At 37.3% G+C, this 27,018-nt stretch overlaps 1 protein-coding gene across 1 annotated transcript in view; it reads right to left on the bottom strand.

The window, feature by feature from the left end:
* Positions 1-27,018, bottom strand: part of LOC128576230 (contactin-associated protein-like 3) — a 267,292-nt gene that overhangs the window by 62,096 nt on the left and 178,178 nt on the right. Inside the window, 2 exon segments of the mRNA XM_053578206.1 lie at positions 2,253-2,359; positions 5,855-6,026. Coding sequence (XP_053434181.1) covers positions 2,253-2,359; positions 5,855-6,026 — 279 coding nt within the window.

Below are 27,018 nucleotides of genomic sequence, written 5' to 3'. Positions count from 1 at the left end.
AGCTGGGATTCAGGCACCCCCCCATAACGCCTGGCTATTTTTTGGTTGCAGTTGTCATTATTGTTTAGCTGGTACAGGCCGGATTCGAACCCACCAGTCTTGATATATGTGGCTGGCACCATAACCACTATGCTATAGGTGCTGAGCCTTGTTTGACTTTTTAAATGACAATGTACACATGTCCTAATTGTATAATTATCCAAACCGAAAATAACCTATTATAATGAGGTGTAGCAACCTAGCCTCATACTTCATGGCTTGATAAAATTACACCTTTGCTTAGAATGTATGTTTGAAAACCACAACAGAGTCAACCCAATTATTAGATCAGATTGACATTTGAAATCCTTTTTTCAATATTCTGATATTTTCTTTCTGGATTGCTTAGAGTTGCGTTTTGATTATGGTGAACAACCATGCCTTAACACAACTCATTCATTAAAGGCCACATAAAAGAGATGATGCTGGTTATGGCAGGGGCCCAGAGGGGTTGCCTAGCAACACACAGGACAGAAGGCATCTGCTTTATGCAAGATATTCTGCTCAGAAGATAGGAGATACACAGAAGTACAAGATCTGGTCCCTGCACTAGTTCTGTGATCTTCTCAAGACATCTATTCTCTGGTTTTAGAGGACACCCAACTCCCAGGAAAAGTGGATATGGCTTTAGAAACAAGACCCTTCTAGTACTAAGATCATACTTGACATTTTAGCCCGTAACAGAGTTGGCCAGATCTTTTGCAGAACTGAGCTGGGAACCTATGGGGTTCTCATTTAGGTTCATTTGCATGCGTAAACTTGAACTTTACCTTGGAAGTGAGAACAAGTACCCTAGTACTATTTTGAAATAAAAAAATAAAGTAAAATAAAATTAGGGAGCTTAAAATATCCACACCCTTCCTTTTTTCTATAGTTTTTGTGAAAATCAAATTAAATAAGTTTCATGGAAGGGTTCTTAAAATGTACGGGTAGGACTACAGTGTGAGCAAGTCAGCAGTGGAACTGAGGACTATACATTCACTTTCTCTTAATCCAGGGATGGGGGAACTTTTTCTTAAGAAATTTCTTAGAAATATCATTATAGACACACAAAAAGAAGAAGCAAATCTTAAAAGTTAAAACAAAATACAAAAACCAACAGAAAAAAATGGGCTTTTCAGAATTCTCTCATGTTCTAATTGTTAACAAACTAGAGATCAATAAAATGGCATGACCTTTAAAATACACAGAGGATGATTCTTCAGTAAAAACAGATGGCTTTTAATATAGAAGAGGCAATAGAGAAGCATTAGAATACAGCATCCCTCAGACATCATTCTTATAATTCATATACAGCAGAAGCACATGGAAGTTGGTTAAAACAGACTCCTGGGCTCCATCCCAGAGATTCTAATTCAGCAGGCTTGGGTAAGACCTGAGATTCTTTATTGTAATGAGTTCCCTGGTGGCTCTGATTCTTGCCCATCTGAGGACCACCCCTTGGGCATGCTGGAGCCAATTGCCTTAGCTCAGCTCCTTATAGTGCCACCAATCAGCTGCATGTCACGTTACTTAACCTCTCTCTGTCCTCAACTCTGCAATGAAGATACTAACAGTAGTTTCATCCTAGAACTGCTTTAGGGTTAAATTCGTGCAAAGCACTAGAGGAGGAAAGGCATATTTAAGTACTCAATAAATGTATATTTTCAGTATTATTAGCTTTACAATCATCAGTTGTAAGAGACCTTAAAGGTCATCTAGATTCTAGCTGATATCTATTTGCCTCTTCTAAAACTCTACCATGTAACACTCCTATTTGGTGATTTTTTTTTAAAAAAAAATCTTTAATGTTACTAAATTTAGTAATTTACTGGCAGACTGGCAACTGATTGTTTTTTTCACCTTTCTTTGACTGAAAAGATTCTTAGAATTAAAAGTATGCCCCAGCTCAAGCAGTGGAACAAGATCTTATATCATGCATTCTTGATTTAAATTTAGTTTTCACCCTTTGCTGTATCTCATTTTTCTATACTTACTTTCCCATTGCTACCCAGCTTCTTTTTTCTACACTACATATGTCTGTGTATTACCTCAATACCCTGGTATTTAATGAGGCGATGGATTAAAAATAAACGGGAAATTAATTAGGTGCCAAAATACCTCATCTGATGTGTTTGCATGTTTCAGATGTGCAGATAAACATAAACAAACAATGAAAATGAAATGACAAAGAAATCATAATGGAAACGAGAACAACGATGCACGAGGCTTACAGGAATGGCAGGTCTCGCCTGTGTAGCCTGTGCCCAAACAGTCACAGGAGAAGGTGTCCCAGGACTGGGAACATTCACCTCCATGCTCACAGAAGTTGGGCAAGCACCTAAAAGAAAAAAAGAAGAAAGAAAAGCAGATACAACTGCTATTTCCTTTTTCAATCATCGTTAAGTATTTATTTACTAAAAATAGTTTCATGTGACAAAACAATGTATGTCAGAAAGCTCCATATAACATGAGACTACTGTGTCTTCTGTCAAACTTCTCTGATCATACTGATAAATTTTAGATAAATGTATCCATGCACATGCAACTGATCATTATGTATCTGTGGCAGCTGAATTTTCAACACATTTTTCTTTTTGCCCCAAGTGATACAATGATAACTTCACATGTGCCTAGCAAAATGAATTACATGCATAAAATTATAAAATTTGCTATGCTCCATTACTACACTGTGGACATTTAAAAAAAAGAAACAGGGGAGGCAGGGAGGGAGAGCCAGAAGGTAAGAGAAAGGAACAGGAGCAGCTTTAGTCACATAGTTAACATAGGTTCAGGAATTTTGAAGAACATTTAATTTAGGTCACCTCGTTGTCACCTTTTAGATTTAGAATGAGTAATCTGTTATTGGAAGACTAAAACTATTAATATGTCAATATTACCCAAAGCAATCTATGTACAAATTCAGTGGAATCTCTATCAAAACCCCAGTGGCTTTTTTTTTTCTTTTTTTTTTTGCAGAAATAGAAAAATCTATCCTAAAATTCATAGGGAATTTCAAAGGACCAAGAATAGCTAAAAAAAAATCTTTTAAAGGGCGGCGCCTGTGGCTCAGTCGGTAAGGTGCCGGCCCCATATGCCGAGGGTGGTGGATTCAAACCTGGCTCCGGCCAAACTGCAACCAAAAAATAGCCGGGCGTTGTGGCGGGCGCCTGTAGTCCCAGCTGCTCGGGAGGCTGAGGCAAGAGAATCGCTTAAGCCCAGGAGTTGGAGGTTGCTGTGAGCTGTGTGAGGCCACAGCACTCTACAGAGGGCCATAAAGTGAGACTCTGTCTCTACAAAAAAAAAAAAAAAAAAAAAAAAAAAAAAAATCTTTTAAAGAACAAAGTTGGAAGTCTCTCACTTCCAGAGTTCTGTATGTAGTTGGGGTGGCTGTCCTGGCCCCCTACACCACAGGATTGTGAGGAGGGAACACACAGAATGGCCCAGCAAGCCGCCTGAACAGGACAGCATCCAACAGGGTCATTGCTCAGCCTCTGACGGCCTCCTGCACTGTTGAGAATGAGGCTGAGGATGTAACAGGGAGTGAAGGTTCTAAAGGCCATTGACCTTCCTGTGGTTGCAACCCAGAAGGTGAGGCTGGAGGGAAACAGGAGTCCATGTTGGAAGGGCCCAGGGTGATCCTGGGTCCCACCTGCTGGGCCCAGAACAGCAGCAGGAGAAGTTGGGAGGTTGTGCTTGGAGGTGAAAGGCCTGCAGGGAGCTGGGTGTGGCAGTGACAAGAAGCCCCAAGGGCCTGCATTTGGTGTTTTCAAGGATCCTTTGAGGGGGAGCTGAGAGGCTGGCTAGAAGAGAGCACAGGAGTTGGAGTTACCGGTAAGGGGTGGGGTGGCCGAGGCCTACCTCCGTGTCACTGTTTGATTGTTTGTTTTTTTAAAGCTGTTCCTTAAAAATGATTTCCAGCACTTTTAGGATTTCCAAACTAAATATAAAGGAAATAGCAAAGACCTTTAATTTTAACTCTGTGTAACCTCATTTTGTTCACCAAAGTATTTTAATATTTATTCTTTCATAAAATTCAGGTTTTAAAAAAATGGGGGGAGCTAAACTTTCATAATACTATAAAAACTTCTATGCAATGAATAACCTCCATATGTAGTTCTGTTTGAAAATAATTTAAAAGTGCCCTTTAAAAACTCCTATCTGAGATAATTTACTGTACTCACATATACATGCATAGTTGAACATGTCTAAGTAACTTGGGGTCCACTTTGGAATCCTTCTAAAAATATGGGTCTTAGAGACCAAGTTAGACACCAGTGAAACTCCTGAAATTCTAAGGTTGAAATAAAATAGCCTATAATAGCAAAAAAAAAAAAAAAAAGAAGAAGGGTTTTACTTTTTGAGCATCATGTGCCAAGTTGTCAATGTGGATCTCTTCTGGAAAGGAATAGTTTTGAGATATACTCTTATAACAGATATGCGGTGAACGGATATTTTGTGAGTAATGGACAAGGTATCAAAACAATGTCTTACAAGCAAAGAAAATCACACTTGAATCACAGCTAAACTGACAGCTCTGATCACTCACAGTGCCGGCCCATGGGACACCTCCCCTCAATCCACAGACAACAGAGAAGGGGCTGCTCCCCACTTGGAGAGCGGACCTCTATTAAGACAACCAGAAGCCATCCCACCTGCCCTCCCTACAACCACTGCGTGAGCTTCTGGAGCCAGCATGGGATGACTAGTGAATGCAGTCCCAGGTCTGTGCCAAGGATTGTATTCCCAAGGTCAATAGTGAGAGTTTCTTACTTTACATACTCCTTATCTTTCAAGTAATTTTTTTCTTACAAATCAACAGAATGCTCAAATTAATTGACATTGAATAAATAAAGTTTGTATGAGTGGATTTTGTCATGTAATAGGAATTAGGTCCTTTCAGTATATCACTAAGTACAGTTTGTAAATTAAAACCTGTTTAGCTAGAGATGATAATTTTATAGTTAAAATAGAATTGACTAATAGACTTCCCTCCATGAAGAAGATAAGTTTTGATAGCTCTACCATACATAGATATATCTTTTAGAATTTTTTAATCTGTAGCATTTACCTATTTGTTGAAAGTAGATAGGAAAGGCTGGCACAAAGGCATTTCATAGGTAGAATATTGTTTTTCCAGGTGTGAATCAGTGTTTCTTTTCACCTAAAATCATCATAAATATATGGCACAACTGGTAGTGTAATGGTGGTTATAATAATTTTTGTAAATTAAATGTTTATCTTGTCTTTTCCATATTTCATTGAGTCTATGTCATTTTTCACATATATTCATCCATCCCTGTGGTTCAAACTTTTCTAGAAGGACACTTCACTGTTTATTTTCTCTGTAGAAAAGGTGGTATTGAATAGTTAATGAAGAATAGTAACCTGTCAAACTCCTCTGCCTGGGAAAATATCACGTACCTGACGGGGATAAGATTAGAAAAGCTGGCCTGATAATTATGAACTAAGTAGGCTGGAATTTACAAGGTAAGTAAAGATGCTCAGTCTTTATAGTGAAATGATAGAAAAATTACTAACTCAGTTTTGTCAGTAAGGACTGAAATCGATCTCACTCTCTGCCTGCTTTCTTTCTCTTTCTCTTGTGGCAGCCCTCACTCCCATCCTCCCAGTGGATTTCTGTTTTCAGAAAAATGCTATTTATTCAATTAAAGATGTGGTTTTCTAATTTTCATTGTAAATATGACTATTTAATTCCCTCTGGAAAGATAGTGGAAAGAAAGAGAGTGAAAATGTTTTATTTCCCAGCTGTCTATTTTAAAAAACAAAAACTTTGAAAACAGGTATGCTAAAATGACCTAAGATATCCCCGTACCTGTCCGTGATGCCACAGGAGTCTATCTGGAGGTCACTGAAATCCCCCAGCGCCCCCTGCTGTACTGAGATGGGATCCACCGCTGTGTCACCAATAGAGATGAGCCTCAGGCAGCCCTGAAACCCCTCCAGGGGACTTTTGCATACAGAGCTGGAGTTGTTGTTAGGGCATCCTGCACATGGAGACACGAACACAGGACAGAAGAAACTACGACAAAACTACTCCAAAGTACTTATATATGAAGACTGCTGCTTCTCTTTGTTTACAGGCACCTGAGGAATGGACTTGGACAGGCTGTGACATGGCTGCACCATGCACAACCCACCCCTCAGAGGTGGGTTGATCTTTCTAACACAAGTTAGAATTGATGTTTCTATGTAAAAACTGGACACAAAGAAATTATCTGACCTACATTTCTTGATTGTAGGTCATAAGATTCCTGTTGGAGAGAGGGTCCTGTCCCACACCCAGAAGGCAAAATACCCACTAAGAGAGGGCAAGAATCTAGACAAAATGGTCTTGCTGGGTTTCCCCACTCTGTCTATTGGCATTAGATCACACCCTTTGTGTCCAGTCATATTTCCACATGGCTATCCATTCTTTGTTAAACCAAAACATAAAAATGGACAATTTCCCCTGTATCTTTTAATTTTCATTCTGAAGTCTCCCTTGAATACACTTTAAATAAATGTATATGCCTTTCCACAAATTAATCTACCTTTAACCAGTTGATTTTTTAGCAAACCTTCAGAGGGCCAAGCCCTTGGTCTATATAATTGCAAATGGCAATGCTTATACTATGGTTTGCCTTTACTCTATGGGCTTTTCAGAGGGAAATACTTTTATAAGTAAGGCTTAGCTTTGGTGTAAACTCATCAATATTACCTCCACATCAGTCCAAGCATATAAAAAAGCAGTGACTTGAATTTGCTCCCATCCTCTATGAGCTACAGTACCTAACCTAATAATGGAACTTTGATTCAAAGTTCACAAAATGAGTAAGGGAGAGAACAATTATAAAATGGCACTTGCACTCACATGTTTAGAGCAGCACAACACACAACCATAGAGACATGGAATTAACCCAAGGGCCCATTAATACGTGAGAGGATTAATAAAATGTGGTATAAAATGGTCAACTACAAACTTTTTTTTTTTGTTTTGTTTTGTTTGTTTGTTTGTTTTGAGACAGAGTCTTACTTTGTTGGCCTCGGAAGAGTGCTGTGGTATCATATCTCACAGCAACCTCAAACTCTTGGGCTCAAGTTATCCTCTTGCCTCAGCCTCCCCAGTAGCTGGGACTACAGGCACTTGCCATGGAAGTCAACTAGTTTTTCTATTTTTAGTAGAGACAGGGTTTTGCTCTTGCTCAACTAGTATCTTTTGTAACAACCTGGATAGAAGTGGAGACCATTCTTCTACGCGAAGTATCACAAGAATGGAAAAACAAATGCCACAGGTACTCAATACTAAATTGGAAGTAGTCAACACTTAAGTGCATATGTGATAGTAAAACTCAATGGAAATTAAGTAGATGGGAGAGAGAGGAAGAGATAGGTAAATTCACACCTAACAGATACAATGCATACCATTCATGTAACCAAAACGTGTGTACCCCTGTAATATCCTGAAATGTAAAAAAAACAATAATTATAAAATACCTTTTTACTTAAAGACAGCTATTTGGAAAGTCATATTAATGCAAAATAAAATTACAAGGCATTTATTTAATTCAGAGGTCTACAACAGTTTTCTGTAAAAGTTCAGATAGTAAATATTTTAGTTTTTGTGCATCATATATGATCTCTATGCGGTGAAGGCTATGTTAACCAGTTTGATGAAAGTATTTCAAATTGTATATAAAACCAGCACATTGTAGTCCATAATTGCATTAATGTACACAGCTATGATTCAATAAATAAAAAATAAAAATGTGATACAATTCTTCCCTTGGGTCTATATAATAACAAGCCAGAAGGTATGGTTTGTCTACCTCTTATGTAAGTAAACATTTAATTTTAACATACAAACATTAAGCCATTCTGAAATGGCTTAATGTGAAAGAGATCATAAATTTGATTAATAATTAATTCAATTATATTATAAAATTTTTGCTTTTGAAAATTTTATTGTTTGCCTTATTTTTATAAAGAAGCTTGCTCATGTCAATTCCACACATTTCTTTCACACTTTGGGGCATAATTTATTATCTTATTTTTTTCAATCATTTAAGAATTAGATATTAAAGGATGATAATAATACATCAATATTTATTGTTAGTTCTCTATTCTTGCATTCTCAGACCCCATGCTGCAGATTGATACTGTCTGTGGCCTGTTAGGAATTGGGCTGCACAGAAGAAGGGTGAGAAGCTTCATCTGTATTTACAGCTGCTCCCCATTGCTCTCAGCACCACCCGAGCTCCACCTTCTGTCAGATAACCATGGTTTTAGATTCTAATAGGAGTGCAAACCCTACTGTAAACTGCACATGTGAGGGATCTAGGTTGGGTGCTCAGTATGAGAATCTAAAGCCTGGTGATCTATGGTGGACATGTAATGCATCTGAATCACTTCAAAAACCACACCTGTGTCCCCCCACCCTAGTTCTATGAAATTGTCTTCCATAGATCTAGTCCCTGGTGCCAAAAAGTTGGAGACCATTTCTGAATGCTGTTCTGGGCTTTATAATTAAAATGAAAAAAAGAAGTATAGAATTTACCCATTGTACATATATGTTTTTCATTGATCTCTCTTTGACTTTATATTGTTAAACACTAGTACAATTTTAAAAATATAGGCAATAAAGATTCCTCTCAATGAAATCAATGAAGCATCCTCTTAATGCCTATACTCCGATTTCCTCCCTAAAAAATGGCATAAAAATTAAATGTTGTGTTTAGATTTCTATTTTAATAGCTGCAGCTTTATCTCTTTGATATTTTAATACTTTCTATTTTATATTTCCAAAATAAAAGCCTTCAACATATTTAAGACTTTTTTTTTAGCTTACTGAAACCTGATACATAACCTCACAGTGATTTGGAAATTTAAAATTTAATGCCATATTTGAACACCAAAATATTTTATATTTTTATATTTAAGAAAGAAACAGACATTTAAATGGTACAGTACCCTCTGAAGGATGGGATAGAAAATTAACTTTGTGTAATTCTACTTCATTGCACTAGTCACTAAGGTGACTAAGCCCATTAGGATAATAACTAAGAATACATTAATTCAACAATTTTTTTTCCTTTTTTATTATTAAATCATAGCTGTGTACGTTAGTGCAATCATGGGGTATAATGCGCTGGTTTTATATACATTTTGAAATATTTTCATCAAACTGGTTAACATAGCCTTCACAGTATTTTCTTACTTATTGTGTTAAGACATTTATATTCAACATTTAGTAAATTTCACATGTATCCTTGTAAGATGCACCGTAGTTGTGGTCCCACCAATTACCCTTCCTCCACCCATCCTCATATTTTTAAGCAATAAATTCTACAAAGATCAACAGTTCTGCTGATCTTCCTTTTGTTGTACAGTGTTTCCTGACATGTAACTTCAGTTATTCCTAAGTAAATGAACTTAATAACTTTCTATTAGGAAAGAAACAAAAATAAATCCAGGTGCCGAAGAAAAGTTCTAAAATTTTAAGGCCAAATTCTAATCTTCAAGTACTTCATGTTTTTAGCTATGAAATTGAACAAATAAAGATATTAAGAACCAAAAAAATTTTAACCCATGTTTTATTTGTAAAAGCATCTGAGGATAACAAGAAAATTGTCCCTTCATGTCATTGCAATCGGAAGAGGAAAGCTTCACTACAGACTTCAGTACTATATTATTACAGGTTCTCTGTCTGGCAAGGTTTCCTACAAAGAGATTATCCACAAAACAGTTAATTTTGTATTTCTAACATCATAGAAAGAGGTATGGTATTCACAGCAGAAAGATTCCACAAAATAAAGTTTAAAAGAATTTGGCATTTAGTCATCCTCATTTTCAAATAAGAATGCAAAAACTGGAAGATCCTACGTATATTCACAACCTGCTATAGTGCAGAGGGTTATTTGAAGAACACTTCAAAAAGATGAAGTCTCAGACTAGGAAAAAAAAAACTGGATAAATGATAGTTTATAGGAGAAGTCTGCATCTGTGAATTAAATTTTCTACTATAGTAAATTAAGTGAGATCCAGAAATCGATGTCCATCAGTGATTTGTTCTAAGTCTTTTTCTTAACTTTTTTTTTTTTTTTTTTGGTACAGATAACATATTCCATGTCTGTGGTATTAGGAAACTGATGGAGTATTTGTCTTCACTTTTTTTAACCTGGTGTATTTATTTATTTAAAAACCTATCCATATTCTTCCTCACTGAAAAGGATTTCTCTTAACTGATTTAAAATATATGGTTGACTAGTTTAGTTTTAGTCAATGGTTGATATTATACTGTAGGAATGAAATGAGTTTCTGCAGCTATATGTACTTAGGCTATTCTAAATTTGTAAGCTACTTGGGGAGAAAATAGTGAACTTTATCAAACCTCTTTTCTCTAGGTCAAGGTAAAATGAGAGTGGAAACAATATAAAACAAACGTATCAGTAAAGCTTTACTACAGAATTAATTTTAATCTTTTTATTTTCACCTATTAGAGTCTTAGTGATGCTGTGTCTCATAGGAAACCATATTAAGAGAAATATCCCAAGAATTAAATTTGCTGAGAAAACAGAAAGGAGATTTATTATTTCTCTTTTAATGTACTGCACAGCATTCATGAAGAATTTGGGTTATGTGGTCTTTAACATACTAAAGTAAGTAATAAATAAGACTGTTTCTGTGTGAAGAAATGATCTATTTCAGGTTTATGTGCAGGTCAACCTAATAACCTGCTTATTCTGCTAAAAATGGTGGTTAGATCTCCTGTTTCCCAATGTTTACTATACAAATGGGGGAATTTGGTTAAATAGACACACATAAGATAAATGCAAAACATATCACTGGAAAAACTGGACATGTTTGAGGATATTTATAAAAGTACATTTTATAATAGGAAAAATAAACGTAAAAAATAGAATTCTCTATCAATAGCAAAGTTGGGGCAGTAAAACTGATAAAATATAGTATATTCATGCAATAGAACACTGGTTCTCAACCTTCCTAATACCGCAGCCCTTTAATACAGTTCCTGTGGGTCGCCACAGGTTAAGAACCACTGCAATAGAATATATACATTTTTGAAGAAAATATAGTAGTATTATTCTAAATTTGCATATATGATCTATTTCACAGTAAAAATAAATCAAATTATATTATGAATAAAAATAACTCAAAAACATTCATAACATTAGTGTGTATATATTTATGGAAACTGCTCTTGTATAACTGAGCATTATTAAATTTTGCATGTAGAATGATGTTAAACTACAAATGATGACACTGCATTCATAGTTTGGAAAATAATTTCTTTCACCAATTTTATTTGGTATTACTGGCATAATGATGATTATTTTCCTTCTTACACCTCTTAGAGTTTTCTACATCTTTTACTTTTGAAATAATAGCCTTATTTGCTTTTAAAATACCTTTTTCCTTAGGATTATTATAAAAACGTATCATAAATAGCAAACGTTTTAAAACAACTTGGGTCAGACATGCACACCACAGAATATGAAAAAAGAAAACAATCATAAAATTGTTTGAAAATTGACATTATCCACTTTCACAAGTTGCTCTGTGGAAGGATATTTTTTCTGAGGATTGCCAATTTTTAGACAACAAGATTCATAATTTGGGTGCTGATTGCCAACTTTAGGGATTGCCAACTTTAGGGATGAATATGAATACTTCCATATTATGCTATTTCCATTATAGTTTTAAAATGATTCTATAAAGAACTTAGTATAATAAAAAACTATGCTAATTCTATCACGAAGCAACTCAGACATTGGTTAACAACTACAGTTGATCCTCTGTAAGTTGACCACCCAAGGAACTGTAACAAACTAGTCAATATAAGGAACTAGGCCTACTGTAATGATATGTACATGTGATGCTTGTCTGGTCTACGAAAATTAGGTCAACTTAAGAAGGTGGTCAATGTAGGAAGGTGTTCAACTACGGGGGTTCTGCTGTATATCTTATTATTCACAGATTAAAATGACTTTTCAAATGACTAAAGACTTTCCCCATGAACATTTCAGGGAAGAAGATTTTTTACACCCTTCTGTAACCTTGTCCTCTTTAACTCTCCCTCGTAGGCTGCAATGTCTCCTCATTGTCTCCAGTCATTAAGTTGGCAAATATTCTGTTTGTTATGTCCAGGAAAGCCGGATGTGCTCCCTAACTTGGTAAAATGTTTCACTGCATTATCACCTGGCAATAAAAAGTAGTTGCAGTAACAGATTGAGTTAAACTATTTAGTCACTTTGGGCAAAACATGGTCTTTTTATTAGTAAATGGGAAGTCAATAGAATGGTCTAGAGAAGCTAGTGCTCTGGGGAACATTGTGTGGTGCAATTAAAGTAGCACATAATACAAAAGAAAAAGGTAACAGCAATTCTTTAGCACTGTGACAATTCCATAGAGCAAAATGATGAAGAGAAATTCCATTAAATGTTACCCAAAATGTGATATTTTATTTAAGTCTATCTGGTAAATGTGCATTTTAGTCCATAATCCACAATCTTTTCTCAACATCCCCATTAAAAATAAAAGAATCCAACATCATGACTATAATTAATAATGCTGTATTATTTACTTCAATTTGGTAAGAGCACAGATTTTAAATGTCCTTACCACTTTCCCACACACATACACAAATGGTGACTATGTGTGGTGTGGTGTGATGGATGTGTTAATTAATTTCACTGTAATAGTCAGTACACAATGTATAACTATATCAAGTCATCACCCTGTATAACTTGAATATATATATAATTTTTATTTGTCAATAAAATATTTTAAAATATGAAAAAAAAATAAGGGATTTGTGGTGGAGCAGCAGTGAAATGGTAGGGCCTCAGTCAGGCTCATAACCCAGGAAAGGTCTCCTAAGCTCCTCTTCCACCCAGCAGCACACCGGGGGCAAGGAAGAATCCAGGGAGCCAGCAGCCTTACAGATGTGACACCCCACTTCTTTATGGTGTGCACTTTCTCTGTATTCCAGTATCTTCCCTCTGTGCATGTCTGTCTCTGCATCTATATTTCCCCTTTTAATAAAGACCCTAGTCGTATTGGTTTGGGGCCACCTTATTGACCTCATTTTAACTTGATTACCTCTCCAAAGACCCCATCTTCAAATAGGGTCACATTCTGAAATACTTATGAATATGGGAGTAAAATGATTCAATCCATAACATCATCCCTGAAACAAGTACAACTTTACAGTGCACATGCATTATTTGGGTTGTGATTGCCATGTATCTGCTCTTAATAGGCTATGACACTTATGCTTTTGGATCAAAGGTGACTTGGGAATCCATAGGATGTGTATATTTATGTGGACACAACTCAGCCTGTCTCTTCTATCATGGTGTCTCCTTCTGGTTTCCATTCATGCATATTTCATTAGCTCTAACGCCACACACAATCAATCAAAAAAGAACAAACACACACACACACCAAAACTCAAAAATTGTTTCTGACACTTTGACTTTCTATTCAGCCTTCTTGTTCTCATGTATGTAATTTTTAGCATATTCCCAGGGTGTGTTTGAGAAAACCTTTTCCCTTTAGCCATTGTCCAAGTGTTCTGAACTGAATGGAATGCATAGGAATTAAGATTTGGAATTCAGATAGAGGTAGGAATGTGTATCCATTGATCATTGTTGCTGTAATAAATTACTGCAAACATCTGTTTATTATCTCTCACTTTATGAGTGCAGGTGCATTGGACTGATTACTCTGCTTAGAGTTTTAGAAAGACAAAACTCAAGGTATTGGCTAGTCTGGGCTCTTACATGGAGACCCTGGGGGATAATGCACTTCCACATGCACTCAGGTTTGGGCAGAATTCTGTTGCTTGTGGTTATAAAAGTTTCCAGTTTCTTACTGGCTCTCAACTGGAGCTTCTGGGTTTCTTGGGACTGCCTGTATTTCTCCTCACATGTCCAGACTACTTTATAAACCAGCAATAGTATATAGAGACACTCTCCTGCTTCTAATCTCTCTGACTTCCCTTCTGCCATGCCTCTCTTCTGTGTATTTTATGCCCCCAATCAGTGTCAAATCTTTTAAATGCTCACATGATTACACTGGATCCATCTGGATAATTCTAGATAATCTCCCTATTTTAAGGTCTATAACATTAATTACATCTGCATAATCCCGTATGCCATGTAACATATTCATAGTTTCCAGGGATTACAGTTTCTTTGGGAGTCATTCTGCCTACTACAAAATTGTACCCATTCCTTCATGAAATGTTTTTTACTTTCATATATTTGTCTTTAGAGAAGTATCAAGTATTTTCTGAGGGGAAGGGGAATATAAATAAATATACATTCTCAAAAAATGCATTGTTTCAAATTTTCTATTGTTTATTTAAGTAGTTTCTTTCTGGACCTATTTATCTGGGCTGTTTTGTATAAACAAAATCTGTTTCTATCCATCTGTTTCTATCACACAGATTTTAGTCATCAACCTAATAAAGATCATCTCTCTTCTGTTCACTGTTCTTTTGTGTTTGGTTTGGTAAAATTTTATTAGCAATAATCACTCGTGTCAATTGAGAGCAGACACAAATAGGGGAAGGAGTGAAAATGGCTGACCAGAGACACCAGCTGCCAGATTGTCTCATAAAAAATGAAAAGTTTTAGATGAAAAAGATAAAATTAACAAATGAACAATCAGAGAACAGGTATAATTCTGAGGGAATAGAACCTATGAGAAATTCCATGGGAAGAAGTTGCAGACTAGAACAAGAAGGAGCAGGATGTTGACAACTCTGTACTTATAACCCAGCAAGAAGGGCAGGTGGAGTGTTTTGCTTTTCCCTCCCCTGCATCCCTGACAGAGAAGGGCTCTCAAGTCACTACAGAAACTTTCTGCCCACATGAGTCCAGAGGCCACAGCCACCAGTGAGCTGGGAACAGCTTGTGGACAAGACACAAAGGTACGAAACCCCTAAGGACACTTCCTACCCCTGCAGACCTGAATCAGGACCTCAGGCACCATATTGCTGCTCCATTCTCCATGTACCTTTGTCCTCCCCAAAGGACTTCAACTCATCAGGCTTTTCTTTGCTCGTTTCCACACAGGTATTTCCTAACTCTGGCCCTGAGTGAAGAATCTACAGGAGTCTAGTGGGTCCTGGGTGATTTAGGTGACTCCAGTGACTGGACATTAAGGGCAGATGCACTCTAACCAGACTGCTTTTGATTGCATTTTCCCATATAGACTCTTTATTCCCCTCTTGTCCCCTACCCATAGCTGCTGAGATAGACAATTGAGCCACATTCCAAGGTTTCCACAGAGTGTGGGACTCTGGGTCCCGCAGCAGACTGAGATGTGCTCAAACTGTGACTCCACCTGGTTGGCCTGCCCTGCTGCTGCATGCCTGTGGCTCCATCTGAACCAGCACACCCTGAAGTGGTGGGACAACAAGCTTGCCTGTCCACCCTGTGAGCAACTCAAGATGGGTACACCTCTCTCTGGCACAGACTGGAATTAAGCTGGTCTAGGAAGATGAGGGAGCCTGCATGTACAAATCAGTGGGGAGAGGGTGGTGTGGGTCCTGGCCAGGATATGCTCACAGGGAACCCCTGCACTTTTGGCACAGGTTGGGATCCTGAGCAGGGAACTTCCCAGCCCATAGCACAGTCACAAGGGATCTCTGCTGTCCTGGGATCAAGCCTGCCAGCAGTTTCTGCAGGGAGAATGAGGCCCACTGAACCTTATATGTGTAGTCTGTGAACTTCTGACTCCATGAATAGACTCTCTGGTTGGGTGGGGCTACTTCAGCCTCTCTCTATTAGGACTCCACCCAGAAAGTGAAAGAAGGCCTTTAACCTGCACCGTAACAGCTAACTGGTTAGCTACTGTGGAACCTGAGGGCAAGTTTGCCCAACCCAGACCCATCCAGCTGCAAGCCCCAAACTGTATAGGCTACACCAGAGATTAAGGACTCCCCTGGAAGCTCCATGGCCCCAAACCCAACCTGGGGCATTTGAGTGCTTAACCTGAGGGACTAGAGCCAGTCCTGGAACCAGAAACAGCACTGCAGCTAGCTCCTTCCCACATGTGCCGCTTAACAGACAGGGATGCTCACACAACCTAGCCACAGATTGCCTTGCCCCTCCCCCCACTTTAGTGGTTGTGGAGATTAAGAAGTCCCTGGGAACTATAGGGTCCCTCTCAAAGCCTAGGGCACTCAAGTTCTCCACCAGGGTAACCAGAGTCTACTACAGACACAAAAGACCATCTCATAAGCTGGCTCAGTCACACAAATATCAACCAATAACCAGAAGAACAGAGCCCCTCAAAGCAGGAGAAAGAGCTCCTCAAAACATCTCACAACTCAACCAAGCAGGGTGTGGCTGATTCATACTCACAGGTACCACCCACCATCACTGATAAGCCATTTTAACTTCAAAGCCTAGGAGCAAAGAAGATCAAAAGGAAGAAAAAAGAGAGAGAAGTAAGTAGGGGAAGGAAATAAAGAATAAGAAACCATACATGGGGAGAAACTGAGAAGAAATTCACTGGCACATGAAGAATCAAAACAGATCATCTCCCCCCAAGGGATCACACTGTACCTACTGTAGAAGATCCTTACTGTAAAGAAATTGTGAAATGACAGAAATGGATTTCAGAGTATGCATGGCAAAAATGATAAAGGGAATTGAAAGCAAAGTGGAAAACCAAAAAAAGGAAATCCAAAAATTGACCCAAGAATTTAAGGAAAGATAAAACAGTTTCCAAGGATCTGGACAAAATTAGAAAAGATATAATGGAGCTTAAAGAAATGAAGAATTGATTCAAGGAATTTCAAAATGTAGTAGAAATTTTCCATAACAGATTAAACCATGGAGAAGGAAAAACCTCTGAGCTTGAAGACAAGACTCTTGGATTTAGCCAGTCATTTTAAAAGGCAGAACAAAAAGAGAGTAAAAGCAAAATAATCTCTTAGAGAACTATAGGACAACGTGAAGCCTACAAACATATGAATTGTAGGTATTCCCTGATGGGAAGAAGAGAATGCCAATGGCGTGGAAGCTCTAGTTGATCATATCATAACAGAAAACTTCCCAAGCATTGCCAAGGATTCAGGCATTCACCTACTAGATGGATATCAAACCCTGGTTGGCTCAATTCAAACAGAGCATCTCCTAGACACATAGTAATTAATCTGGCCAAAGTCAAAATGAAAGAGAAAATTCTGCAAGCAGCCAGGTTTAAGGAGCAGGACACATCAGGGGGACATCTGACTTCTCAGCTGAAACATTACAAGCCAGAAGGGGGTGGGCTCCTACCTTCAATCTTTTCATACAAAACAACTGCTAGCCTAGGATTCTGGACTCTGCTAAACTACATTTCATATTTGATGGAGAAATCAAATCTTTTAGTCGCAAGAAAACACTGAGGAAATATGCCACTCCAAGACCAAAGATCAGTTCTTCAAGAAGTGATCAGACCAGTACTTTTGTGCTGACCAACACAATGGACCACCAGCAAAGTAAGTCACTTGGAAACTAAAAGACAAAACCTGATTTTCACAATGGCACTAATGACAATACAAAGCAGTAGATCTCCACACAACAAGTAAAACAGAAATCCACCCTATGTATGAATCTTCTCAGTAAATGTGAACAGCCTAAATTCCCCAATGAAGAGGCACAAAATTAGAAAAGATTAGATTAAAAGTACACACCAATTATATGCTTTCAGGAAATACATCTAACCTCCAAAGACAAAACAAGACTCAAGGTGAAGGGTTGGAAAATAGCCAAATGGAAATTAGAAAAAAGTAAGAGTCACATCATATTTGCAAACACAAATGGTTTTAAAGCAACAAATGTAATGAAAGATAAATATATACTGGTTAAGGGCACAATATAACAAGAAGACATTTCAATCCTAAATATTTATGTATCTAACTCAAACATTACCAGATATATAAAGCAAACCATACTTTATATAGGTTATATACTTTATAAAGGTTATTAACAATATGATAACCTATAACACCTCACTGAAAGAACTAGAAAGATACTGTAAGCAGAAACTAATAAAGAAACACTGAATTTAAGCATGACTCTAGAACAGTGGTTCTCAACCTGTGGGTCATGACCCCTTTGGACTGTATTAAAGGTTCATGGCATTGGGAAGGTTGAAAACCACTGCTCTAGAATAAATGGGCTTAACAGAGATATACAGAATATTTCATCCCAATACTACTGAATATACATTCTTCTCATCAGCTCATGGATTATTCTCCAAAATTCATCATATCCTAGGATACGAATCAAACCTCAACAAATTTAAAAGAATAGAAATAATACCTTATATCTTCACAAACCACAATGGAATAAAAGTAGAACTCAATTCTAATGGAAATCTTCATCCCCATACAAAGTTTTGGAAACTAAACAACCTTTTGCCCAACAGAGGCTGGGTCAAGGAGGAGCTAAAGAAGGAAATAATTAGATTCCTTGAACAAAAAGAAAATGAAGTCATAAGCTATCAAAACCTGTGGGATATTGGAAAAGCAGTCCTAACAGGGTAATTTATCACATTAAATGCCCACATCCAGAAAGTAGAAAGAGCACAAATCAACAATCTAATGAATCATCTCAAGGAAATGGAAAAGGAAGAGCAATTAACTCCCAAACCCAGCAGAAGAAAAGAAATAAATAAAATTATATCAGAACTAAATGAAATTAAGAACAAAAGCACTATTCAGAAGATTAAAAAAAAAAAAAAACTTGGTTATTTGAAAAGACAAAATTGATCAATTCTTGGTCAGATTAACTAGAAACAGAAAAGCAAGATCTCTAATAAGCTCTGTCAGAAACCCAAAAGGGGAAATAACAACAAATACCATAGATATACAAAAGATGATTGCCAAATACTACCAAAAAACTCTGCCCCAAAATTTGAAAAAGTGGATGAAATGGATCAATTCTTAGAAGCACACTACCTTCCTAGACTGAATCAGGAAAAAATAGAATGCTTGAACAGATCAATATCAAGCACCAAAACTGTAACAACTATAAAAAGGCTTCCAACAACAACAACAACAAAAATACTAGACCAGACAGTTTTACACCAGAATTCTACCAAACATTCAAAGAAGAGTTTGCACTTACACTGCACAACCTATTCCCCAAAATTGAGAAGGATGACATTCTTCCCAATTTCTTCTACAAAGCAAATATCACCCTGATTCCCAAACCAGGAAAGGACACAACAAAAGAAGAAAACTACACAACAATTCATTAATAAATATTAACACAAAAATACTCAATAAAATCTTAGCAAACAGAATTCAGCTACACATAGAAAAAACAATTCCTCACAACCAAGTGGGCTTCATCCACTTCAGAAGTATTTGTGTTTTTTTCTGATTTTTGTAGCTTTTCAACATTCTGCATAAGCAATATCTCAGAACTGGCCATCAGAAAGCACTATTGGCCAGCATAGTGCTAAAGCATCTCTTTTTTAACCAATAGTCAATGATGCAGCTTCCATTTTTCATCAATTCTTATTACATTTTCTTTTTGAGAAAGAAACACATTTTCAGAGTTCATGTCACACATGACAGAGTTCATGTCACATTTGTATTCAAGTCTGGTTCAACACATGCATATCCATAAATGTAATTCACTACATAAGCAGAAGTAAAACCAAAGACCATATGATCCTCTCAATAGATGGACAAAAGGCATTTAACAAAGTTCAGCATCATTTTTTTTTTTTTTTTTTTGAGAACAGAGTCTCACAGTGTCACCCTTGGTAGAGTGTTGTAGCATCACAGCTCACAGCAACCTCTAACTCTTGGGCTTAAGTGATTCTCTTGCCTTAGCCTCCCAGGTAGCTGGAACTACAGATGCCTGCCACAATGCCTGGCTATTTTTTTTTTTGTTGTTGTTGTTGTTGTTGCAGTTGTCATTGTTGTTCAGTTGGCCTGGGCAGGTTTCAAACCCGCCAGCCTCGGTGTATGTGGCTGGCTCCGTAACAACTGTGCTACAGGCGCCAAGCCTCAGGATCATTTTGTTGGTAAGAACACTTAAGAAAATAGGCATAAATGGGACATTTCTTAAACTGATAGAAGCTATGTAAAATAAACCTACAGTCCATATCATATTGAATGGAAAAAAAACTGAAAGCATTTCCACTTAGAACTAAAATCAAACAAGGATGTCCACTATCACTGTTACTATTCAGGATACTGCTGGAAGTCCTAACCAATATATATAATCAGTCAAGGAAAGCATATCAAGTTATCCAAATGGGTACAGAGGATGTCAAACTATCACTGTTCGCTGATGATATAATCTTAAAACTAGAAAATTCAAGGACTCAACCATGAGACTCTTGGAAGTCATCAAGAAATACAACAATATCTCAGGATGTAAAATCAATGTTCACAAACTAGTAGTCTTCATATATTCCAAAAGAAGACAAACTGGAAACAAAATCAAAGATATAATACCCTTCACCACAGTATCAAAGAAAATGAAATACCTTGGAATGTACTTAACAAAGAATGTGAAGGATCTCTGCAGAGAGAACTATGAAACACTGAGAAAAGATATAGCAGAGATTATTAAGAGAGGGAAGAACATACCATGATCATGGTTGGGATGAATCAAGAAATAAAACAATGCTCAATGTCTCTAATTATCAGAGAAATGCAAATCAAAACCACTTTGAGACATCACCTGACCCTAGTGAAAATGGCCCCCACAGCACAAGGTCCCAAAGCAACAGATACAGGGATAGGTGCAGAGGGAAGGGAACACTTGTGCAGTGTTGGTGGGACTGCAAATTAGTACAGCCTGTATGGAAAGAAGTATTGAGATAGAACTAAAAGTAGATCTACCATTTGATCCCATTACTAAGTACATATTCAAAAGAAAAAAGAGTCATTTTATCATAAGGACATTTGTACTCTAATGTTTATAGCAGCTCAATCCACAACGGCAAAGATGTAAAAAAAACCCAAGTGCCATTCAACACATGAATGGATTAATAAACTGAGGTATATACAGGGGTCCTCAAACTATGATCCACAGGCCACATGTGGCCCACCGAGGACATTTATCCAGCCCACCGGGCGTTTTTGCCACAGCTGCCTGTCCTGTTTAGCAGCCCACTTGTCCCAGGCCACAGTGCACATGTGTGGAATGTACACCAACTCTCTGACTCCGCTCCTTCTCTCTGTCTCTCCCCACCACTCCTTTTCTCTGTCTCTCCCCACTGGGTATTTTGCCATCCTGCTTAGCAGCTCACTCGTCCTGACCCGCAGTGCGCATGTCTGAAATGTGCCCCACACTCTCCAACTACCCTCCTACTTTCCGACTCCCCTTCTTCTCTCTGTCTCTCGACTCCTCCTCTCAATCTCTGGTGTAATCAGAGGAGTCACCAGGTTGCCTGTGCAGATCCTGCTGCTGCCTAAGGACCAGGTAAGAACAGTTAGGATTTACTTTTTTGAAGTTAGGAGGTCTATTCTTTTTTTTTTTTATTTTGCAGTTAGTAGGGCCTTTTTTTTTTTGTGGTTAAGATGGGCTTTTTTTTTTCCCGAAGTTAGGAGGTCTTTTTTTTTTTGCAAATAGGGGGTGCCTTTTTTTTGAAGTTAGAAGAGCCCTTTTGTTTGAAGTTAGGAGAGCCTTTTTTTTTTTAAGTTAGTTGGTTGGGAGTGGTTTCTAGGGGGGTTGCATCACAGTGATAACGCAAATAGTCAGCGCTCAGTGGTAATAATAATTGTTAAGTGCTCAGTGTTAATGCAAATTGTTAGCGCTCAGTATTAATGCAAATTGTGAGCAGTCAGTGTTATTGCAAATGGTCAGTGGTCAATGTTAATGCAAATGGTCAGTGCTCAGTGTTATCGCATGGGGGCCCCAAACTGGTAATCTGCCTAGGGCCCCATGGGAACTTACTCTGGCTTTGCAGACAGCCGAGGAGTAGGAAACCCAATTTAATTGACAGTAAGTGCATTTATATTCTGATTGCTATTCAGTTGTGTATGATGTTGTATGTTGTGTGCTATGTAAGCCCCGGTTCACACTATTGTGGTCTCTGAGCAGTGCGAATACAAGCATATGGCTGAACTCGCATTAGATTCAGAAGAAAAAAGGCATACGTGCCTTCTTTTTTCCTGCAGTGGAATCTGATCGCATGTCTCTCACCCATGGGATCAGATACCTGTGTGAGTTCACAGATTGCAGTGTGGTTCACACAGGGTAGTGTGAACTGGAAAGGTGGTGGAGGAACCGGCTCTGAAACTGTGCCTGTTCCTGCACTGCACCAGTGTGAGCCTGAGATAAAAGTGGACTTCCACCAATATGGACACTGGTGAGGCTGAAATGATATGGACTGGCAAGGCTGCATTGATGGACACTGAGCAGACTGCACTGATGGGCAGTGCAGTCTATATGTCTCTGTGTGGGCAAAGTTATTGCTGGTATATTGTTTTTGGAGCGCTGTATATATATATATATATATTACTAATAGCAATTTGGAATCCCTAGGAAACAATGATATCAAGAAAGAGAAAAATTGACTCAGAGTGTATGATAGTCAAAGAACAGTGGACTTATGATTACATTTTTGTGCAGTACAAGGAAAGAGCTGTGTGTTTGATGTGCCAGAATATAGTGTCTGTGTTCAAAGAATACAATTTGTGTCGACACTATCAAACTCAAAATAAAGATAAATATGATTGTTTGGTCAGAGAAGTGAGAAAATATAAAATATTAAAACTGAAATATATATTGACAACTCGGCAAAATACTTTTATGAAGCAGAAACAGCTAAATACTTCATCACTGTGAGCAAGTTTTCAAATTGCCAAGCTAATAGCATGCAATGGCAGACCATTCATGGAGGGAGAATTTGTTAAAGATGCCTACTTTCTGTTGCCAAAGAGATGTGTCCATAGAAGGCCGATTTATTTAGTACAGTAAGTCTTTCAGGACCCTCAATTACACAAAGGATTGAAGAAATGGGAGACAATTTGCATCAGCATTTGCATAACTCCGCAAAAAAACTTCCCTATTTTTCCTTGGCATTAAATGAAAATAATGATGTTTGTGATCTGCACAACTTTTAATTTTTATTCACGAGATGAATGACTATTTCAAAGTCACAAAAGAGCTTGCTGCACTGCAAAGCATCAAAGGAACAACTACAGGAGAGGATATCTATGAAAAGGTTTGCCAAACTGTGAATGGTTTGGAGCTGGACTGGGCTAAACTAGCCAATGTGACAACTGATGGTCCTCCTAGCATTGTGGGGTCTAAGAAAGAAGTAATTGCTTGCATTAACCAAGAGATGGACAAACATAACTATTCTCATCCAATAGCCATACATTGCCTCATCCACCAAGAAGCTCTGTGCAGTAAATCACCGAAGTGGGACTCTGTTATGAAAACTGTGGTATCTTGTGTTAACTTCATTATAGGTATGCACTAAACCACAGACAATTTCAGGAATTTCTGTCTGAGCTAAATGTTGCCTGTGAAGATGTTCCATACCACACGGAAGTCCGTTGGCTGAGTCGAGGGAGAGTTTTGAAACATTTCTATGACTTACTTCCACAGATTACAGCTTTTCTGCTTTCAAAAAACAAAGAAGTACCAGAGCTCAATAATGCAGAATGGAATTGGCACCTTGCCTTTGTGACAGATGTAACAGAGCTACTCTACAGTTTCACTGTGCAACTTCAAGGAAAGGGGAAGCTCATCTGTGATATGCAATCACATGTGAAAGCATTTGAAGTAAAATTAGGCCTCCTCATCAAACAAGTGAAGGAGGAAAATTTCTGCCATCTCCCCGCAACTCAAAGTCTATTAGTGGAAAAACCATTGGTTGCATTCCCAAATAAAACATGTGTGGATTCACTGGAAAAGTTGCCAAAGGAGTTCCAATTTAGATTTAAAGAGTTTCATCTCCATGAACAGGACATACAGCTTTTCCGTAACCCATTTTCTATTGACAATGAAAATGTGGATACAATTTACCAAATGGAACTGGCTGAACTGCAGAATTGTGACTCTCTGAAAGACGCATTCAAGTCAAGCAGCCTTCCTAATTTCTATGCATCTCTCCCCTCTGAGACAAATCCTAATATCAGGAACCACGTGCTCAAAATGGCAACCATCTTTGGCAGCACTTATGTCTGTGAACAGATTTTTTCCAGAATGAAATATCTGAAATCTCCAACCAGGTCTAGCCTAACTGATGCACACTTGCATCACTTGTTATGACTAGCAGTGACAAATATGGAACCAGACATTGACCATCTCATTAGCCAAAAGCAGGCCCATAGTTCACATTGAAATACTGGTAAGTTTGTTAATTTAACTTTATTTGTTCTTCATTTTAAATATTATATTTGTTCTTGTTTTGTTTTTTTACTTCAAAATAAGATATGTTCAGTGTGCATAGGAATTTGTTCATATATATATATATATTTTTTTTTTTTTTGTAGAGACAGAGTCTTGCTTTAGTGCCCTTGGTAGAGTGCCATGACGTCAGAGGACTCACAGCAACCTCCAGCTCTTGGGCTTACATGATTCTCTTGCCTCAGCCTCCCGAGTATAGTCCGGCCCTCCAGTGGTCTGAGGGACAGTGAACTGGCCCCCTGTTTAAAAAGTTTGAGGACCCTTGATTTACAACATGAAATACTATTCAGCCATAAAAAAAGATGAAGACTTTGTATCTTTTGTAATGACCTGGATAGATTCGCAGAAATCGCTCCTAAGTAAAGTATCACAGGAGTGGAAAAACAAACATTACATATACTCAATATTAAGTCAAAATTGGTAGATTAACAACTATGTGCTCACTTAAGAGAAAAATTCAATGAAATTAAAGGAGGAAGGAGGGGGAGGAGAGGCAAGTTCCCACCTAAAGGGAACAATGAAAGGTGTATGACACACTTCCTGGGTGAAGGAAATAACTACAACTTGAACTTTATCTTACAAATACAAAGAATGTAACCTAATCAATTGTATCTTCATATTAACGTGAAAATTTAAAAAATTAAAAAAAAATTCTAAATTAAGAGTAGAGTATCTTGGTCCTTCTACTTGAAAACCCTTAATTCAACATTATTCACACATGGAATTTCTCAGATCACTAACAATCTTGGACACATGATTATTCCTAGAGCTAACTGTGTTCTTTTGAAGGGTGGCATGCATAGCGGCCATTTTTTTTTTTTGAACACTTCTGACATTATCATCCATTGAAGATAAATTAAGACATTTACTTATTGAAACATTAAAAATCTTAAGCTTTCCAGATGTATTTTGTATCTTCCTAGAGGGGAAAAAAAAAACAAAAAAACTGACTAGAGATACAAATGTACATATTATTAAAAGGTAAATTGAGAAAAAATAAAATTTAAAGCCTTTATTTAAGCTAACGGTGATGCAGGAATTGAGCAGCTTTAAATGCAAAGTTATTTGAGGGCTCTTCCAAGGGTTTGGAAGAGGAGGGCTTCTATAGGGTAAACACAGAAGTAGAGAAAAAAATATATATATATATACACACACACATACATACAAAAAGAGGGTGCCAAAAAATTATACATATTTTCAGAAAGAAAAACTTTCTTAAAATTATAATACTCAACATATGCTGATAATGTTTATTATCTTGTATATTGTATCTTGTATCTCTTACAATTGCAGAAGTCAAATGTGACTTGAATATTACAATTTTAATACATTTTTTCCCTTTTTAAAACGTATATACATTTTTTGGCATGCTTCATATATACATTTGATCATTTACTTATAGAATTTCTTTACTTGGTCTAGCCTGCTGGAAAGTCCCTAGTTATATAAGTTAGTGCCTCCTGATTGCTTAGCCTTAGTTTTATTTTTCCTTAATATAAGCATTTACTAGAAATAGACCCAGTTAAATTTTGTTTAGGTTTGCAAATCAAGCCAGGTTAAGATCACTTACATGTATGAGGCATCACTGTTTTTGTCTGCTCAGGGATTCTTCAGGCCATTTTAATTTACTTTAATGCTATAAATATGCACTATGTGGCAAAGGACAGCTCAGTGAAGTTTTTGAATATGTGTGGTTATATATTTGAAAATGTGATAACCACAAATACTGATAAGGCAGAATACAATATATCAGATAGCATGTAAAAAGTCTTTCTACTAGATCTGTATTTATGTTGATAGACAGAAATATACAATTTAATTACTATAAGAAAGAAGGAATATATTTAGCTTTCCAGTATGAATTATACATGATGGAATTACTTGAGTGACACTTGAGTATTCGGGTATTTATCAAGTGTATAGTGAAGAGTGGTTGTCTGCCTCTACACTCATCACGAAATTTCCTACTTAATTGAAAATTTTCTTACTCAAAAATTAGTTTTCTGATCATATATGTGGGGATTTGGAATGATAAAAGAATGCTTTAATGTACAAGTGTCATGTGATATGTTTCCTCACACGATTATTTCTCTTAACTGTAAGTTCCAGGTGTGAGCCTAATCTTTGGACTCACGTAATATCTCACAGAAGTATTTCAAGAATTGACAGCAGGTTTTGTTATTGTTCTTGGTGTTTCTTTAAATAAAAAGCCAAATTTCCTTTCCAATAAAAACATTCAATTTTTTCCTTTCTTTTTTTTTTTTTTTTTTAGGTGTATCTGTTGTCTTAGTGTGAGCAGCTATAACAAATACCATGGATTGAGTGGCTTAAAGAACAAACATTTATTTACATTAATTTTGGAGGCTGGAAAGTCCAAGATCAAGGTACCAGTAGACTGGGGTGTCTGATGAGGGCCAGTTTCCTGGACATGGTCTTCTCATTGTAACTTCACATGGCAGGAGCAGCAAGGGAGTTCTGTTAGGCTTTTCTCATAAGGGCACTAATTCCATTAATGGGGGCTCCCTCCAAAGCCTCCTGATACTTTAACCTTCTAAGATTTTAACATGAACTTGGGGGGAACACAAAA

Source organism: Nycticebus coucang, chromosome 2 (genome assembly GCF_027406575.1).
Source record: "Nycticebus coucang isolate mNycCou1 chromosome 2, mNycCou1.pri, whole genome shotgun sequence".
Lineage (NCBI taxonomy): Eukaryota > Metazoa > Chordata > Mammalia > Primates > Lorisidae > Nycticebus > Nycticebus coucang.
The sequence above is the reverse complement of the archived record's forward strand: the minus strand, read 5'-3'. Positions and strand labels throughout refer to the sequence as shown.